Raw genomic sequence first — 19,651 nt, 5'->3', positions numbered from 1 at the left:
CACAGGACAACAGCTTCAAGCACAGCTTCATAGTGGTCGTAGTAAGCAAGTCTCAGTTTCAACTGTGAAGAGAAGACTTTGAGTTGCAGGTTTGACAGGTCGAGTTGCAGCAAGAAAGCCATTGCTAAGACGTCAGAATAAGAAGAAGAGGCTTGCCTGGGCCATGAAACACCACCAATAGGCTACTGAAGACTGGAAGGTGTTATGGACTGATGAATCAAAATTTTAAATATCACGCAGGAGTTTTGTACGCCGTCGGGTAGAAAGGATGGTTCCTCAGTGTGTGACATTAACTGTCAAATATGGAGGAGGAAGCATGATGGTCTGGGGCTGTTTTTCTGGATTCAGGGTCGGCTACCACAGCATTCTGCAGCGCCATGCAGTACCCTCTGGTATGCACGTAGTGGGTCAGGGGTTCATCTTACAACAAGATAATGACCCAAAACATAAGTCCAAGCTATGCCAGAACTACCTTAGAAAAAAAGACCAAGATGGTAAGCTTGAAAACATTTTTTCAATAAAAAAACTGGAAAAATTGGGGTGTTCTAAAACTTTTGACCGGTAGTGTACATTGTCTCAGATGCGTCTTCCCTTAACAGTAAATACATTGTATTAAATGGTATTTTTTTTTCAAGTCAGCAGTTAAACCCTCTAAAACAGGCAAAAACTTAACATTTCATACAGGTATAGTGAATTCTGGCCTCTTTAGAGAGACTGCACTTCTGTGGCCAAATGCTACAGTACAGTTTCCATATTATAAGATTTATCTCTATCATTATCTGTTGAACTTTATAACACCTGCACAAAACAAGAAAATACTAAACAGTGTTAGAATACAATTAGATGCACAGTATTGATCTTTTAACGATATATACAGCAGGTTTGCCGACATTTTCTGCAACTAATTTCATTTGCATGGTCGGGTTTTAAAAACATTAGGATCATTTAACAGAAGGCAACCTCCTATTCTTTTTTTCAGTATTAACTCATCGACAAAGCAGAAGCGAGTGAGCAGTTCCCAGGACAGATTGTCTCATAAAAAGATTTATTTTTTTCCAGCCCAAATTTACAAAGGCAAGTTACAGAGTATTGTATAAAAAAGAACCATGGTAATGTACACTTTACACAAACTCCTGAAGGGAGGGAGAAAGGTGGAGCGGGGGAAGAGTTCTGAATTTCTCACACAGAAAGAAAATGAAGACATTGTAAACATCCTTGCAAGCACCAGTAGCGGCGCTTTAGGGGGGTCTTTGTGTGACAGTAGGTGGGTCAGGAAAGGACAAACGAGCAAGTGTCTCTGCGTTTTCACAGAAGAATGTTCAAATAGGCACCAATTGAGACAACTGCTGGCCAATAAATATACTCTTCACCATGAAACAAATACAGTCCTGCAAAATACAAGAGCCAAGCACTTTCCAATATGTTGATAGCAAACATTACTTTTCTGGCTTTTCATACACTTTAGTATATATGATTTTTCACTGGGCTTTGCTTACTACTGAGATAACATTACTACTCTCGGAGAGAACAAATGCACTTGTCACAACCATTGTCTGATAAAACTATATGTATGCAGTCTGCTGGTACTAAAACCCACTGACTTTAATGACAACATCACAGCTGCCTAGATTACCCTTACAGATTAAGTACAAGTCAAACACCACCACATTCAGCTTATTCATGTCAGTCATTCTTCTTTAAAATGCGCAAAAGTCAAAGATATACCATCTTGCAAAATTCGCGGGACGAGAAACCGGCAACTTATTTACTTGGAATGTCCAAGAACCCCGAAATCAAGAGCTGCAGTTTTTGTACTCATGAGTAGTGTCTCATCAAACTGGTGTAACATCCAACTTCAGAGGGTATTAGACATGGGATTAACTGGTGATTTACTGACTTGATCACAAACAGTATTAATGAGAAAAAAAAGAAAACAACAACAATGGGAACATTAAAAGTGATTGTGAAACCAAGAATCGATAACAAATTTAATTTAATGACAACACGGTCAATCTTCCACTCTTATTATAATGCTTTAGAGGAACGTAAAGACCCACATGGCATAAAAACTTAAACAATTCCCTATCCTGAGCCAATTTGTCATTTCATAATCAACTACAGCACATCCAGCTCAGAGCAAAAAATGTGCTTTTCTGTTTTCACGCCCATAAACAGAAGCTCTGTCAAATCAATGCAAATAGCATATGGATACGATTTCACTTACAACCCCTGAGGTTTAAGAGAACTGAAAGATAATTTAAAGCCAAGAGGGACCTCTGTTGGAAACGGCCATTTACTGCGTGAACATGTTGACAGCTTTTGGGCCAATTTTAAAGTTAACCATGCTAGTTTGAATTTACAGAGTGGCATCACCAATGTGAGGCCCAAATGAAAGCTGCGAGCAATGTGCTTCTTTTCAGCTGATGGGGCACCTTCGAGCCTTCCTACTTGAGTCATGTGTGGGTGATGAAGGTCCCATTTCCCCCAGTTTACCATTTTAGCATTTGCTTCAGGCGTTTCTCTAGCACACCCTTCTTTTTTTACTGAGTTCGTTCTCTGCATTTGAGTGGTTCTTGTTTGTTCTGTAACAGCAACAGCTGAAAGGACTTTTGGGTTATTTGTTGCACTTACAGTATGTTTAATGTGCCAAGAGTTGATTTTACAGCACAGGCAGCAACTGAAAAAAGAGAAAGATGTCCAAGGTATCAGACTTATTGGCTCAGTTTTGGACTGATCCAAATCTAGCCTTTTCTAAGAAAACCACAACCATCTGAGGTGAATGTGCGTTATGGTGAAGCCACGTGAGCAAGCGACAATTTTGCAATCAGAATGAACTTCCACTGAAATGCTGGGAGAAAAAAAAAATCTGATGTAGAGAGCGATTCAGAGGCAACCAGGGTAATTGCTCACTGCATGTTGGCATGAATGGAGATGTGAGCCAACCTTGTGATGTACTGAAAAAGTTGAGGTTAAGTGAATTAAATAAAAAATTTGCTCCAAGTCCACCAAAAGCTGGGGCGAAGATGAAGAACTGCGAGACGTGCAGGGGCTGCAACAGCAAGGATCTGAGCACATAATGTTAAAAAGCTGCTATGGCCGGATGCTATTTTACAGTGACACTTTCTTAAACAGTTGCGTGCTGGGATAAATATAAACATTTATGCACATAAACTTAGGCTAAAAGTCTATATTACAGCAGAAAAATACATGAGCGAAATTTCACATTGTTTACAGAAAACAATCAAACTGGATGAGTTGAACCACAATCTTATAGTTAAACACTGAAACCCCGCCCCTTCAACATGTGGCCAAGAGCAGTGATCACAACGCCCACGTCATTGCTTGCTTATGTGGCTTCACCGTTTGTGTGAGTGTAAAGACAGAAATTCAGTGTGAGGTGAGACAGCACTAACACCAGCATTAGACATTCAAAGATGAACACAATGATATGGAGTAGAGTACTGAACTAAAGTAATATTGAGAAAAAAGAAAACATGAATAGTGTTTATTCTCCATTGAGGTGTATGCGGTCCCTTCGCAAAACATGGCGACATCATCCCTGAAACGAGAACTGAGGGTTCAAAGAGGATGGGGAATTAACAATGATGATGGAAAATGAAAACTTCAGTCTCAGGCTCTCAAGTCTCTGAAGAAAGCAGCTGTTGCCATATTCCCTCTCCCCATGAAATATAGCCAAACATTTGTCAAGTTAAGGATATACTGTTGCTTCACGGCATACAATAAGCCAAAGACAGAGTTGAAATCATTTCAGTATGATTCACTTTTTTTTGTCAGTCTTTAATTTAGTTTAATCCCCTTTCCCATCAGCCACCCAACTCCCAAAAAAATCCCCAGCCAATTTCTTTCTGCGTGTGACAAAAAACAATGCAGTCAAAAAAAAAAAAGAAAAAAGAAAAATAGAACAACAACAAAAAAAGCTGTTCTGGCAGTCCAATAGTCTCTTTTTGCATTGTATTTGTTGACAGTGCAAAGACTAGATAATCAGCGGGTTGGTGTTTCCTCTGCATGATGGGGCAGAGTGATGGCTTTGAACCTGGGTTTATCAGTCCTGTTATAGTCCAAGGTTTGAGAATTTGGGGTCATTTACGAGGGGACGGGGGAAAAAAAAAAGACGACAATCTGCCTAGCCTCGGGGCAGAAGAACTAAAAATAAAGATAGAAACACCATTCAACTGATGTCTAAAAGGTAACACCCGGGAGATCCTTTTCTCATGTGATCCAGTCACATGAATCTTTGCAGGGTTGAGGTGTGACGGTCAGGTTTCCCTGTGAGAGACAGAAATTAAACTTATTTATTAAATGTTCATGTATTTATCCTAATAAAATACATAAATAAATAAAACAGCAATGCCTTTCATTCTTCTATAACTTCTCAGGGGGAGATATGTTACATGAATGGCAATTAGCATGACCTGTGAGCAACATTTAGTTTTAACATCATTTAGTTGTAATTTATGAAAACTGCCACTAGATGTCAGTGCAGGCTGCACTGGTTTTGTGTCTTGGCGGGCTCATTTCATGTCTCTATTATCAACACTGTGATCCACTTGTCCTCAGAGGACCTACTTAGGATGGATGAGCTGAGGGGCTAAATGCTGCACTGCATATTGTACTAGATTGCAGCAGAGTAATAAGACCTTTGTTTGGCCAGGATTTTTTTTTATTTATTTTTTTACAGGTTGCTGCCTCTGACTGCAACATAAATGAAAGCAGAGAGCAGAGCAGTGTGTTCTTTTCACTTCAAATCAAATAAACCCAGGACAAAGAAACACAATGTTATATTTTTACAGAACATTGTACATCCCTGTCAGTTCTCATAACTATTTGCCTTGATATTTCTGTTTATGTACAACGCTGTGCCTACCACCTGCATTTGTCTGATTTGCAAACAGTGCTGTCAGTTTACTTATGCGTCTCTGTTGGCTTGTGTTTTGTTTTACTGTCAGTCTTTTGCCTGTCTCTCCAGCTAAGGGGGGGGGGGGGTCTTACCGTTCTCACCTCCGTGCTGGCGGGTAGAGGGAGGGGGTTGCTGCTTGTTGACTGGCAACAATAGCTGATGAGGAGAGACCTATGGCGAGTTGGAAAATGTATGGCTATCAGTTCACTTTCCTGTTTAGGTTCTGAATTTAGATAGCTAATTGGTCGTCAGTTAAAATTTAACAGTCTGCATCTAATTAAAGTTAAGTTGATTACTCTAGTATTTGGACCCTTTTATATTTAAGTAACTGGCATTTATTTACTTTGCACGAATAGTACCTTATTAACTATGTAACAGCAGTATACAATTAATATGGTGACTCTACTGTCAAACAGCAGAGACTGGATGACTGAGGAGGGACTGACCTGTGGCATAGGAAAGGTCATATTGCCCTGAGAGCAGGGGGTATCCCAGGTGGTGGTGAGAGGGCATAATGCGCTGGGAGGGCGAGGAGCGCGGCCGGTCCACGTCTCGTTCTCTTTCCCTCTCACGCTCCCTTTCCCGATCTCTGTCTCCACCAGCTCCTCTGTCCTGCTCCCTCTCCCTGTCATGGGGTGGCTTGTCACCTACTGTGGGAGATTTGCTTTTGTATTGGCTGGCGTGCTGATGCAGGATATCCAGGGCTTTGGAGTCTGTTGCCGTTTTGGTGACAGTGGGGCTAGCGCGAGATTTGTCGCCGCCTTCCTCACCTCCGGCCATTTTACTACCGTATGGAGAAAACGGGTAGCCTCCAGGTAGGTAAGAACCTATGGTTGATGAAGAGAAGTGGTCAAATTCAGGTTTATATGTGATACAAATGTGAAAACTGATGAATATTCATTCATGCTCACATCAGTTGACTTTGCGTCACCAAAAAGTCTATTTTGATTCCTGTACAAAATGTCCCATTGCCTACACATAATGAATTTCTCCAGGTACTAGTAGTTACAAAGTCCAGTACAAGCATATTTTTCCCACAATGGATCATTTTGATTTTGAAAATGAAAACATGCACTGTAAATACTGAAATGTGGTTGACCACGTTACAGGCTCAGCGTTGGAATCAGGGTTTTTCCTGCATAGAGGAATTTTTGGCACCCTGTCTTGCCACCAACAAGGTCTGCCAAATGATCACAATAATATCCTGCAGCTTTGCTGTTTCTTAACATTACTGCCATTTCTAGCAAAACGCAGAAATTGCTGCAAATTGCATTCATCCTGCTGGGTAACATATACACTCTTGATTTAAAGCTGCTCTAAGTAGTTTTTAGAGTCATTGTGTTTCCAGAAAGCCAGAAAGAAAAGATAATCAATTATTTTCTCTATGCTGCCGTTTTTGGCAAGTTTATATTGGCAACCCTCAAAACATAGTTCTGGGCAACAGTAAATTCATTCATTTAAATCAGTGGTCTGGAAGCTTAGCCTGAATTAGATTGGAAGAAACCATAGGAGTATTATTGATGACTTACACCAGGTTTAGCTGGAAGAAACTTGAAGAGTGGTGGACAATGAACAAATCGACCGTACACTCATCAAATAACAAAAAGTTCACATACTTTGTTAAAGACTGAAAACGTTTACATAAATTCCAAGTGAATGAAACCTCATACCTGGGTAGTTCTGCATCATGACCGAAGGCATGCCCCTGTATCCAGGGTGGTTGGGGTCATAGCCTTGTCCATAGGGGTAACCATGCATGTAGGGCATGTAGCCTTGGTGCTGTGCTAGTGGTGATGAGAACTGCATGTGGGGATTAGAACGAGAGTCTTTGCTCATGGCCCTGTGGTCCTCAGCAGTGATTCTGGGATCAGAACTTTCTTTGCAGTCCTCCTTGGGCCCACTTTGACTGTCCTTGGGTCTGGGCCTATCATCTTTTAATTTCCGATCACGTTCCCGTTCTCTGTCCCTTTCATCTTTCCATCGAGGTTGTTGTTGCTGGTGTTCGTCCTCCGTTTGGGGCTTCTGGCTCTCAGGGTACTGCTGGTATTGGGGGAAAAAAGGTCCAAGTCAGTGCATAATTAGAATCTATATATTAAAATAACACAAAACAATCTGATAACTGTGACACAATCATGTATTTTAGCACTGGTATTGTAAAGTTGTGTTTACCTGTCTGTACCACATGGCCTGCTCCATTCCAGCTTGACCTCTGGACTCCAGTGCTTGTTTTGAGTCTTCCTTTCCGTGATGACCCACTTCTGTCAGCTTCATCTTTAGCCCTTCAGCCTGCTGGGACTTTGGGTCCTCCCCCTTCATCATGGATTTGGAGGATGGCTCAGAGGGCGAGTCCCTGGATTTGCTTGGTGGCTGTGGTGTCTTACCAAGGTCAGACTGACTTGGGGCTTTGGAGAGGCTGGGTGGCATTGGGCTCTTTTGTTTCCAATCCTCTTTCATGGAACCTTCGCGTTCCTTTATGGCTACGTCAGACTTTTTCTCAGAAGCACGATGCTGTTCCGCCATCTGTCGCTGTCGCTCCTCGTACTGTTGTCGATAGTTAGGGTTGGTATTCATCAAGTGGTTATGGTAGGCCTGATCGGGATGGTATGCATATGGGGGGACATATGCATACTGGTTGTAGTAAAGAGGTTGCATGTACATGTTGGATCGCTGTTGGATAACTGATGGCTGCTGTTGCAGCTGCTGCTGGCCAGGAGCACTGGTGTCAGGTTTGCGGTCTTCATGAACCTCAACCTTGACTTTCTCCTCCCCTTGGTCCTGGTCATCATCCCTTTTGATCTTAACCTGACTTTCAGCCACAGGCGTGCCTGGATTGGGCCCACTAGGACTGGGGTTTACGTAATTGGGGGAGTAATATGAATCATAGTTGGGATAGTACGGGGATTCTTTGCTCGGTGCCTGGTTTGGAAAGAGTGCTTTTTTGACACTTTCCCTGACGGATTGGTCCTCTGTCCTCACTTTGACACCTTCTTGTTTCCCTTCACCATCCTCACCAGCATCTGAGATGTCTGAATATGCTGGGCTGTTGGTTTTGACTGAGGAGCTGTCAGCACCATTCTGGTTCGCCATGTGAAGTGGTGTGAGAGGTTGTGGCATCCCACTTCCATCTATCCGACTGGCTACACCAATGGATGGGCTAGGAGCATTGTCAGAAAAGCTGTAAATCTTGTCAGCCTCAGCCTTGATGCTAGCCAAGCGACTCTGATGTGGGTCTGAGGAACCATTTAGGAGTCCTTCCCCCTTGTTCCCTTGATCACAAGGTTCAGCGTATGGTAGCTTTCCTTCCTCCAGTTTTCCTCCCTTTCCTGGAGGTTTAGGGCTGTCAGCCTCCTTCCCACCATCTTTTTTCTTCTTATCCTTCTTCTTCTTGTCTTTGGAGCTACTTGAGGCAGGATCTCCAATGGCAGGGGGTTTAGGCTGTGTACCTTTCATTTGGGGACTTTTGGGGATTCCTTGTATCATTGGGGTAAGCCCTGGGGAAGAATTTGGGTTTCCAGGAGGAAAAGAGTACATCTGCTGGGATGCTGTAGAACCAGGGCCAATGGGCCGTGGTGACTTCATGTTTTTCTGAGCCATTTTATCAGCCTTTGTGCCAGTGCTACCCTTTTTGGACTTGTCTGATCCCCTCTTATCATCTATACCATCATTACTGGCCTCATCCGTGAGGCATGGTCCATCTTCACATCCGTCCATTGGTGTACCTCCTGTTTCTGGATCCGTCTCCACAATTTTCTTTTTACTCTGCTTTGAACCAAACTTGCCAGGAGATGGGGAAGGACTTTGAGCATCAAAGTTCCTGCCTTTTGGAGTAACTGAACGTGCTGGAGACAAACATCCTTTCTGAGAGATAGATGCTCCATTACAGTTCCCTGGTTCAGGATGAAGAGTCGAGTCCTCTCCATATTCACTGTCTCCATCTAGTTCCAACTTTATGTCATCATCATTGTGGGCACGGGCTTGGTGGTACTTAAGACCATTGATGTGCTTGTACTTTTTGTTGCAGTTGGGGTGTGGGCAGTCAATAAGAACGGGTGAGGGGCAGGTGCGATCAAGGGGAGGTGGAAGTGGCTCAGTCTTAATAGAAGGAATGGGAAGACCTGTTGGCCCCAACCCTCCACTGTTGGAGTTTGTCCGCATACGTTTGTTGCCTTTGGTGTCCTCTGAGCTGGAATTGGGCTCCATGTCTGAGGCTGGTTTGGTCTTGCGTTTTCCAGCTGATGAGGGACTGGCCTTGATGTCCTCAGTGTTGCTGTTGGGTGGGGTGCGGCGCTCTGATGGTGTCTGGCTGCCCCTTCGGCCCTTGCTGTTAGAGGCTGCACGCGTCTTGTTGTTGGTGGTGCCCTTGTTGTCAGATGAATTGCTGTTCTCGTTGATAGGGGTGTTGCTATTCGGTCTCATTCGCTTACCTCGACCACGACCATTTCTCATCTCCAGATCACTTGTAGGTGATTCACAAAACCTGCAGTAGTGACAAAAATTATGTAAAATAATTCAGTTATTTCACAGCACCAGTGGGGTTGATTTCAATACAAATAAGTGCTTTATTTTAGATTCTGAAATGATACAATGGAAATGCTGTTTAATTTATAAATTAACATTGCTGTAAGAGCTGAATCACACAGTGCCTAAAGGACAAAATAACTCCCTCTTACTTTTACATTTTTCTTACTTTACAACATTAAATCACTGTTAATACAATTGACAAACAAATTGATCTCATCACGTACAAAAAGATGAAACAATAAGTATGTAACTCCTTTGCTATCACACACCTAAATCACCACTGGCGCAGTTAACAGTTTTTAAAAGTTGCATAATAACTACACTGGATGTGGGTTATCGAAATGTGACAATTGATCTTGTGTTAAATGTGCTTGTATCTTCATGGTGCACATGAGTTTCACTGTTACTGTGCAAGCCTCATTTAACCTGGTTATCTTCTAGGTGAGAACACACACACCGAAACCAAGAGTCAAGTGGCCTACATACCTAAGCTTTTGAAGACTTATTTCAACCTCTACTTAAAACATATGTTCAAGATTTGCACAGATAGCAGTAGCCACTTCTGTGTGAGGCCATATCCTTTCTAAAGTTAGATTTTTACAAGAGTTTTTTTTGTATATTAGCCCTGAGAGTTTCACATACACGGTTATTAACTGCATTGGTGTACAACATAACATGCCACAATTACCCGGCTCACAGGTTTAGAAAGCATCAAATAGGTCAGCATAAAATTACAACAGTATTGCCATTGATGACAATACTAAGGGGTTTAAGCCCCTTGGGTCTTACTTTCATAATAAATGAAGGCAATGATATGAAAATATAGACATCATTGTTCTGTGCCTGTACTCTCATAACACACCGATCAGATATTTCATGCACTGTTAAGTAAGTAAGCACTTTAAACAAAGCAACGTGACTTTCCAAATGAATGGCATGTAAACATCTGAAAAGACATCAGTGAACATTCCAGCTGCTTTGTAATCAAAACATGCAGTCATTCAAATACTTAAAATTGCTGTTTGGCCTTATCTCCCCATAACAGTAGTGTAATTATCTTTCTGCATGGCAGTGAAGGTTAGCAATCTGTGACAAAGAGAGACACCGGGCTGGTATGACTCACAGCTTCCTCTACAAGTCTCTCCAAACAATTTCAGCCACAGCAGGGGATGAGAATACATCCGTAGTCTGACAGTGGTAGAGGAATTTAGAGTCATTACAAGCCCAAGTTTATATTCAGTCCTTTGAAAGCTTTCTGAATTATTCATGGCATGTCCCTAATGTAGTTGTGCTGCAAACTGTGAGTCTGTGTCAGTGCAAATACAGACCAGCGAACCTCACTTACGGTGCAAACCTCACTTACTGAACATTATTGTGATATACTGTGATACATTAGTGTGATACAGCCTCTCCTTGTTTTCCATTAGCACTGCTTTAATCTTGATTTTTTTTTCCTACTGTGCTTAACAGTGTATTCCAAACATAGATTTATATTTACTTTTAGATACAGTGCAGGTGTTCTAAATCAAAGCAAGTGCTTGGAAATGTATTTTTCACAACCTGTGTATTTTGCATAACAAAGGCAAATATCCAGAAATCACAACACCTTAGGCTACCACCCACATAACACGGATCTTAGAAATTGCAGCCTTTGTGATAGAGAATGTTATACAGTGTTGAGGAAAGCTATTAGTCCAATAATTGGATTCTGCAATCTGGCTTGTTAGAGCAGCTTTCCATTTCCACTACCACCTCCTGGGACATCAGCCATTTGCCAATGAATCCTGCTTCTTCAGGCTTGAGATAAAGACTAACATGGACTTGGAAAGTCCAGCTGTACACAAGCAAGTTGATGCATAAGGTTATATATCCTTGAGCGGATGATACTGCAGCAGATTCATATCCGACAGAATATGAAAAGGTTAGAGACCAAGTACAGCTTACATAGAGTGAACGCATCAATGATTCAAGGCAATCATGAACCAATATTCTTTTCTACCTTGACATGTGTGACAGTAAATTCTCTGTAGAGTGCAGTAAGCAAAATCTCTACAAGCTTAGTTTTAATAACAGCAGACAAATGATGTATCCTCAAACTCAAATATACAAAGATTGAATCATGCATATTTAAATCGTACCACGCCTGCTTGCTTTCTGTAGAAGGAATAAAACCTTAATAGGCTAATGTCGCTTACCGAGGTGGAGCCCAGTCATGCCGTGTACAGTCCAACAGGGTGCCAACATATGTCTTGTTTCTCCAAGTAACATTGACCACCAGCATGCCTGTGAGAAAAGCAAGAAAAGAGGCCATTCACTTAAAAAAAACAACCAAAACCCATTAATATTGTAAGTAACGCAGAAAACACTGTTCATTCCCCAGCCACAACACTCCCAAATGTTTTACTGTGAGAATCATATTCAGCTGTCTGCACTATGTGAGCAAGAAGTGCTTTTCCCAAATGGCTGTTGCATCAATGTGTTGATCTTTGCTAAAGGGTGTCATATGCAAAACAGTCGTACAAGTCAAATATTCGTTTTAATCTTCTTCAGAAAGTAAAGCTGCAGGGGCAAACTGACTGATATCTTTTAAATGGACTTGGAAGTCACTCAGCGGCAGTCAATATTGTTTAACCTGTATGGCAGAAGGTCCCCACTAAGGATGATCATACCGAGGTTACCAGAGAATACTTCACTAAACACTTTCCTTTTAAATAAGCCATCTCACAGTACAGGGCATTTCCCTGAAGGATAATTATTTGGAGGCAAATATTTTTTGCAGTCCTGTTTCTTGCTTTGCAGCCCAGAAATGTACCACCTTGGGGAAAATGTGAATATACTACTAGTTTCTTAAAAACAAGCAACAAGCTCTTGGGTTTATCCGATTCCGTGTGAACAGTTGAGTTTGACAGACTGTAACTGAGTGTGCAAGAAAAGCTCCTTGACTTCACTGGTATTGCTGCAATCTGTCACACTTAGACGCTTCTGTGTTGCCATTTGGCTAGTGTGAATTTGGTAGCACTCGGCGTGAGCTGAACAATCCGACCTATGCGGAGTGTGATACCTGATCATGCATTTAAAATCTAAACTTAGTTCTGCGAGAACACACAGCTCTCTATGTAGTATGTTTCCTCTTAAGACACCAAATAATCTTCTTCTTCTGGAAACAGATTGCATGTCACTGAAATGTCATAATCATGTATAGAAATGTGTACTGAACGACTAAACCGACACACTGCAGTTTGGGCATTTAACAGCAGTAAATAAAATTAATGTTAATTCAAAAACACAACACAATATGGCTGCTAATGAAGCCCATCTTAGATTGATGGCATGGTAGAGGCAGAAGAATGATAATTTGCACATTCTGCCCATAAATGCAAAAAGTAAATCATCGACCAAACAGCTTCAGAGGATTAGGAGCAACCACCATGCACAAAAACATTCTGAATTTATTGCCCCCACCATCCCCCCCTCGCACTGCGATGGTGACCTCAGCTTGCCACTTCAGCACTGCAGAGAAACTGGAGGCTGCAGTGAGCTAACTTATCTAATGGCACAGGAATGCTGGCTGGCAGCTTCCATCCCTCCGAGCATTTTATTAGCTTAGGAAACCTCTCTCGCTCACCCCATTTTCCCTCTCTCCTTCACCCTCACCCTCATTTCCTCTTTTCAATGGTATAACCATCACCGGCTTACAATCTTTTTCCCTCCCACACACAAGTCGCAGTTCAGACCTCATTTTTCTCTTGCTGCCTCTGGCATAAAGCAGCAAGTGTATAAGGCATTTATATATGTTTACAGGAACCTGCTGACACTTGGCCACAAGTCTCTTCCTTCACTCTATGGCCTGAAAACATGAGTGCTTGGTCAAGGCTAAATTCAACTGCAAATGCTGCTTGTGTGTGAGAGTGAGAGAGAGAGAGAGAGTGTGTGTGTGTGTGCAGGCTAGTGGAGAGGTCCTCGAGTTCAGATTTCTGTCACATTAAAAGAACCCAGACCTTTTCTAAAACGCCTTCAACAGCCCGCCCCCTAGGCTCTCCAAACACTCCAACACAAAATGGCTCTGGCAGCTGGTCGTGGCAGGATGTAAATCAAGGGAGGGCAACTGAATGACTAGCCTTTCATGATGTGCAGGATATAGTCTTCCCTGCTTTCTCTAGCAGTAGTTTGGGGGGAAGGTTAGAAATGATAGAATTAGCATTCAGTTTACATGAATGTTAGCTGTGATGATGGGTAAGCATGAATTAGATCTTAGGGTTACAGAAACCAGAACTAATCAAAAATGTCTCAAAGGAATAATTTGACATTTTGGGAAATATGCTTTTTTTTTTTTTTTTTTGCTTCCTTGCTGAGAGTTTGATGAGAAGATTGATACCATCTAATTCACACCAAGGAAGTGTTATTTCCTCCAAAATGTCAAACTATTTCTTTAAGGGTTCCAATTTCATACTCATGAGTACAAGCAAGTTAATCTATTTTATTAAGTAAGTGTAGATTTAAGCACTGATTAAAAATGCTTTGATAATAAAATGTAATTAATTGTAATGGATGTTGCATCTTATAGCAAATTTTTTTTTAACATTATAAAAACTTATGGAAAAGTGCAACAAGGTTTTTTGAAAATAAAGACATCTAAGTTGGTGTTTAAACCACCTTTAACAGCAGTTAAGAGTTTGAGTTTTCTTGTATACATTGCACATAGGGCACATGTAGATTATTAGTTTGCTCTAATTCTTTCTAGAGATTCACTCAAGCCCAGACAGTATCTCACAAACCACCTTCAAACCTACACGTTGGCTCAGTGATCAAGGACTTTTACATTCTTGTTCTGAAGAAATTCAATGATGTATTTATCTGTCTGATAAGGATCACTCTCCTGTTGGAACATAAATCTTTGCCCCAATCTGGCATCATGAGCGCTTTGTATTAGGTTCTCCTTAGAAATTGCCCCGTGCTTCCCAGAACTACAACTCTCTGGTGTCTGCCAGTGAAAAAAAGCAGAACCATAGCACAGACTTAGAAACACTTTGCTTCATAAATGTGATGGCGGGAGCAGAGGTGCTGTAATCAATCGGGCATCGATTCATAAACAGCATTTCTCTCTTCATAGGTCATTAGTGATTGGCCATAAATACCTTTTGTGCCATCAGTGGCAAAAGGTAAGTAAACAACTTAGTCATCAAGCAGCCTATAAAATGTAATGACTATGTTATATTGTAAAACATGGATGTGCTACAGAAAACCCTGTAATACTCAACATTTAAAGGCTCAATTTACACTTCATCATTGCTTGCTGACATGTTATTTTTTTGGCTGGCCCACAACAGCAGAGGCAGCCATATAACCACAATTGTCTGTAACTGACTGAGTAGCTGAGTGATGAAGTCGCTCCATTGGTCGGCCAAAGCCACCATTTCCTGTATCCAATTAAAAGCCCTTGTTTCAAATTAAAAACCCCACTACTGTTTCATATTAGGGGTATTATGGTATGTGCACTAAACCGCAACGTCCCAAAGTACGGACGTTGCGGTTTAGTGCATGCAGTCGTACGAAGAATGTACTACACTTCTACCAAATTACTGTCAAAACAGTTTAATAATCCACCTAATTCAACATGCCGAACAATAATTCTTGAGTGCAAGTTTGAAAACGTTTTGGCAGCGCTCCACTAGCACGCTCATGGATAGATGCTAACTGGTTTAGCAAAGGAAAGGTAGCCTGGTTACCCTGTAGTGTTGCTTCCATCAAATTGACAAATAAAAGACACATAACACGCAATATTATTGAAATATGCTGTTATCTCTGTAGTGAAACAATATCGCATCTCCCCGTCAGCCTCAGCTCTTTATGACAGTCAGTTGAAGCCGCTCAGTACAATTATAAAAACAGCTGATTTCCGACTTGGTCAGACAGCATATCCTAAGAACCACTTCAATGTGCAAGCAGCACGTTACTGTTGTAGCTGCTGGAGGTGGAGCTAGTTTCAACTACTTTATATACAGTTACACCATAAATCAGTATAAAACAGCTGTCAGCAGGTGTCCTGACTCCCTGCAAAAAACAGAAAGGTTGTTTTCCTTTTTCACTGCAGCACAACTAAACGGTTTCAGTGATAGTTACGCCCAATGAGCCATTGGTGGATGTTGACATTTTTCTAAATAACTGCTATACTGAAAACATCCCAAACCATGAATTTTGTGTACCGTTACACCCATATTTCACACCCGGTCTGGTCATATTCTAGCTTTTGATGTAGACTTCTTTCCCTGGGAGTGGTTCCTCTCCTGCCACCCAGCAATCTTGTAGCCAAGGAATTCTGTAATCCTATCAGAGTGGTCCTTGGCTTCTGGGTCACCCAAGAGCTCTGCAATACTTTCTCTGAATACTAATAACATAGTTCCTCGGACTTTATGTGGGACATCTCAAGGACATTCAAGAAAATTGGGCGGCATCTTAACTCAAACGGAAATGGTGCAAAAAAAAAAAATTAAAAAAAATTGTGGTATAGTTATTAATTTGTTTTGAAAAGACAGACAAATCTCTCCAGATTAAGGTGTAACAGTGTGCAGATGCTGCATATCTTACAAAAACTGAGTTGACAGGCCCACTTATCATAAAATAGTCCTCATTTCTGGCTGGGTTTCAATATTAGGTCTATTAAAATTCCCTCTTTTACAAGTGAAAAGAGCTTTCATTCCTGACTCTTAGGAAGTTGAATCAGTGCTTTGAAATTCAATTTTCAGGCCACATAGTTTTATAATGCAAAGTCTGACATAAACACTGCCTGAATTATTCAAAACTTGTAGAATATTACCTCATTTTACCTCAGTGAAATAAATGTACTTCTACTTGAGATTTCCATAACATCTTATTTGATTATCTTCTGGAGATAATAAATCTTTCTAAGCATAGCAAAAAGACAACAATCATTTCTACCCTACTGCATGCACAAGTAGACATGTTTTTAATCAAAAATGTACCTTGTGTAGATGACATTTTCTCTTCATTAAACATCGATTATTATGTTCATACTGACTTATTAAACAATGAATTGATATGTCGATTGTACACCCACTAGTCTACTTGGGGTGAAGGAAAAAAAAGGAGAGGACGGTGGTTGAAAATGATGAGATGCTTTGAGAAGAGAAGCCAGGAAACCTTTTTACATTTCTACTTTACTGAAGTCCTTGTAGGGTCAGTTTATTGTAGTTTATTCTTTGTTGTGTGTGTGCAGGAGGGAAGGGGTTTCTCATGGAGTTTACTGGCAACTTAAAACCCACTTCTATGCTCAGTCTACTTTATTCACACACGTGGCATTGACATAATTTGCAACACATTGTTTTGACTGGACCACTTATTAAAGTCTTAACAGCAGGGGGAATCTAAATTCACAGAATTTCTTGGCAATATCATAAAACTATGCTCAAGGGTACAAAAAAAGATTAAGTTTCAATGGTGAAAGCCATTTGAATTAATCTGCACAGTTCCAGCTGAGGAATAATTTTCAAGCTTTCAGGAGAAAGATGTCAATGTCAAGACACGAAAAGCCCTTGACAAAACAACCCAAACAAATTTCCCTGTGGCAGAAAGCGAATTACACAAGAAACTGAGCTGACTTTCCATGCCTGAGCTTTTGTTTGCACACAGGGAGTTACATACAAGTGTTTGTGTGAGCCATGAGCTTTCTTTACTCACTGGATTTGTTTCTGGAGAAGAAACACATCTGAGTTCAAAGATCAAAAAATAAAACTTGATCTTTGAGACTGTAGTTCATTTGGGATTTGTTTTCTAGAGCGAGGGCTTCTGAGGGGTGAAGTAAAGGGTCGGAGTGATTTGGAGCGAACCCAGTTTCCTGCACCCTGCCCCCCCTTCTGACAGCCTTATTAGGGTCACTCAGGACAGCTGAGTGAAGCCCACATTAATGAGAGGAATTGGCCTGTAATTTTACCACTCATTTCCTTTCAATGCTGTCGAACAACAAATGGCACCCCTCCTTAGGCACCAAACTCCACCACGTACTTGTATAGGATTACTTGAACAATGGGTGACTGCCTCCCCCCTCCAGCTCTAAACTCCCCTCCTCCCTCTTCAACACATTTCATTAGGTTGCAGTGGGGCCAAAATATCAGGCCCTCTTCTTACTGGTGAAGTCTGCGAGGGCTGTGGGTTCACTGGCTGACCTCTGCTCTGCTCCAACTCAACAGGAATTTGGCGGGGTTAATGGCATTTTCACTGACTGACCTTGTCAAAACACCTTTGTTATCTCTGAAAATGGGAGCTCATTTCTGCGTAATGATTGGGTGTGACATTATATGACAATTCTCGCATATACCATATTAGGGTCTCCTACTATCCCTTAATGATGCTGTAGACAATTCTGATTTAAACAAGGTAAAATTCCATGTGCAAACCATTAGAAACACTTGCAATTATCCCCTTTTTTGAACAGTCACATACTAAAGTAATTATTGACAAAGTTTTATACCCTGTTAAAAAAAACAGCTGTTTTCTTATTCACGTTTTCTTTGGAATAAAAGCGCTGCTCATCAATGTTGCATGTAGACAAAGTGAGAACAATGAGAAAAATAGTGTCAGTATTCATTACGGGGAAAAGATAAAAGATAGCCGGGTGCTGCCATGAGCAATAACTGTAACATTGATAAATGAAGCGTTTGAGCATTCAAGTGTCTGAGCATGTTTCCAACAGTCCATTTTAAGAGTGTTTCAGCACTCATGGTGCATAAAATGAAGCCGAGCTTGTCCAGTTACGTCAGTTTCAGAGTACAAAGTCCTAAGACTGACCCGATCTTAAAACCTGAGCAGACAGGAATTTAGGACAAATTACATGAGTCACTTATGGCATTGGAGATTATGGTTATGCAGAGGAATGTGTGTTTTTTTAACTATTATGTTAATTTGTAAGCAACAGTGAAAGCTACAGTGTGGAGCTGAAATGATCAGTTGATTTATCAGTAATGTATCTTTGGTAATGTATTGAGTGTTTTGAGTAATTTGTTCAAGTTAAAAGCCAATTCAAGCTCCAGATGTGTTGCTTTTCTTTGTCTTAACTGACTGAAGATACTTTGGATTTTAGAAAATTGTGATGAGTACATTTTCTATATTAAACAATTAATCAACTCATCTAGAAAAAAATTATCTGATGTATCAATCAGAGCAGCCCTGTTGCACTGTATAACACTTTCAGAGCAAAGAAAATAGCACAAGGAGATAACATGCTGTAAAAATTCAAGACCTAAGTCAAACAGCAAAGGGTTACGTATAACTAACAAAAAAGGTGCGGATGATGATTTTATTGGGTTTTTAGAGCAGTCAAGTGAGCACTATCTGAGAATTTCAGGTAGCATTCCGGTTCATAAGAGGTAAAAGTGCGAAGTCACTCTCACTGGCAAGAATAACAGCCTGTGAGAAGGTCAATTCTCTCATACCACTGAGAGGCAAAGGAGGAGAGCATTAGTATGCTTTCCACATCGTCGCAGCATTATCAGCCGCATGCAGCAGTTTCTCCTTCCACAAAAAAACATCAGTACATGTTTATTCTTACAGTGGGAGTAGATCACAAAACAGCAGACATGCATGTAACAGCCTAAAGACATCTCTATCAAACATATACATGCATTTATTACGATAAATAATTTGTAGTGAGGCACTTTCCTTGAATGCCATCTAGGTAAATCAACAATCTCTCTCAAAACACCCTCTGGTGTTTTTCCTTAAAGGAGATGGTGCTGAGATTAAGAAACAGGTCTGCCAAAGGCACATTACTCAAGCTCTCGTTGACGTGTATATGGCAAACATGATATCTTATGACAACCACTGGCAAAGCCTACAATTCCTCCAGGCATATGATTTACGTTTCAGGACCATTTAAGTGCTTGAAAAAATGCAGTAGTCGGCCAATAAGAATAGGAACCAAGTCTCTCTTAAGAGATTTGGGTTCTCTCAGGCGCCATCTTCTAACACCGCCCAAGGACTATATTTGTGACTAACAAGACAGGCCTCCTCCCTAAAAGAATGAGGAGTCATCTTTATCTTAACTTTTTTTTTTTTTTTTACAGTGTCATTTCCACCACATATTTAGGAACATTTTCAGGTTCACTTTTCCCCTAGATATTGGCCACTTCCACTCTTGCATAGCATACACTGTGAAAGACTGGCTTGGTAAGGTGGAAAGTAAATTTTTTGGAAATGAAA

At 41.0% G+C, this 19,651-nt stretch overlaps 1 protein-coding gene across 3 annotated transcripts in view; it reads right to left on the bottom strand.

The window, feature by feature from the left end:
* Positions 1 to 3,868: 3,868 nt before the first annotated feature.
* The window catches only part of LOC133985448 (zinc finger protein 609-like), a 73,835-nt gene continuing 58,052 nt past the window's right edge, over positions 3,869 to 19,651 (bottom strand). The window contains exons 4-9 of one of the 3 annotated variants that reach the window (XM_062425066.1): positions 11,635 to 11,722; positions 7,088 to 9,395; positions 6,589 to 6,958; positions 5,365 to 5,745; positions 5,011 to 5,089; positions 3,869 to 4,287 (exon numbers count right to left, since the gene is read on the bottom strand). In XM_062425066.1, the coding sequence (XP_062281050.1) occupies positions 5,016 to 5,089; positions 5,365 to 5,745; positions 6,589 to 6,958; positions 7,088 to 9,395; positions 11,635 to 11,722 (3,221 nt within the window). In that variant the 3' untranslated portion in view covers positions 3,869 to 4,287; positions 5,011 to 5,015. The remainder of the gene's footprint in view (positions 4,288 to 5,010; positions 5,090 to 5,364; positions 5,746 to 6,588; positions 6,959 to 7,087; positions 9,396 to 11,634; positions 11,723 to 19,651) is intronic. The other 2 variants (XM_062425075.1, XM_062425085.1) reach the window with 2 other exon arrangements.

This window comes from Scomber scombrus, chromosome 1 (genome assembly GCF_963691925.1).
Source record: "Scomber scombrus chromosome 1, fScoSco1.1, whole genome shotgun sequence".
Lineage (NCBI taxonomy): Eukaryota > Metazoa > Chordata > Actinopteri > Scombriformes > Scombridae > Scomber > Scomber scombrus.
This window is presented reverse-complemented; position numbering and strand designations above follow the sequence as displayed.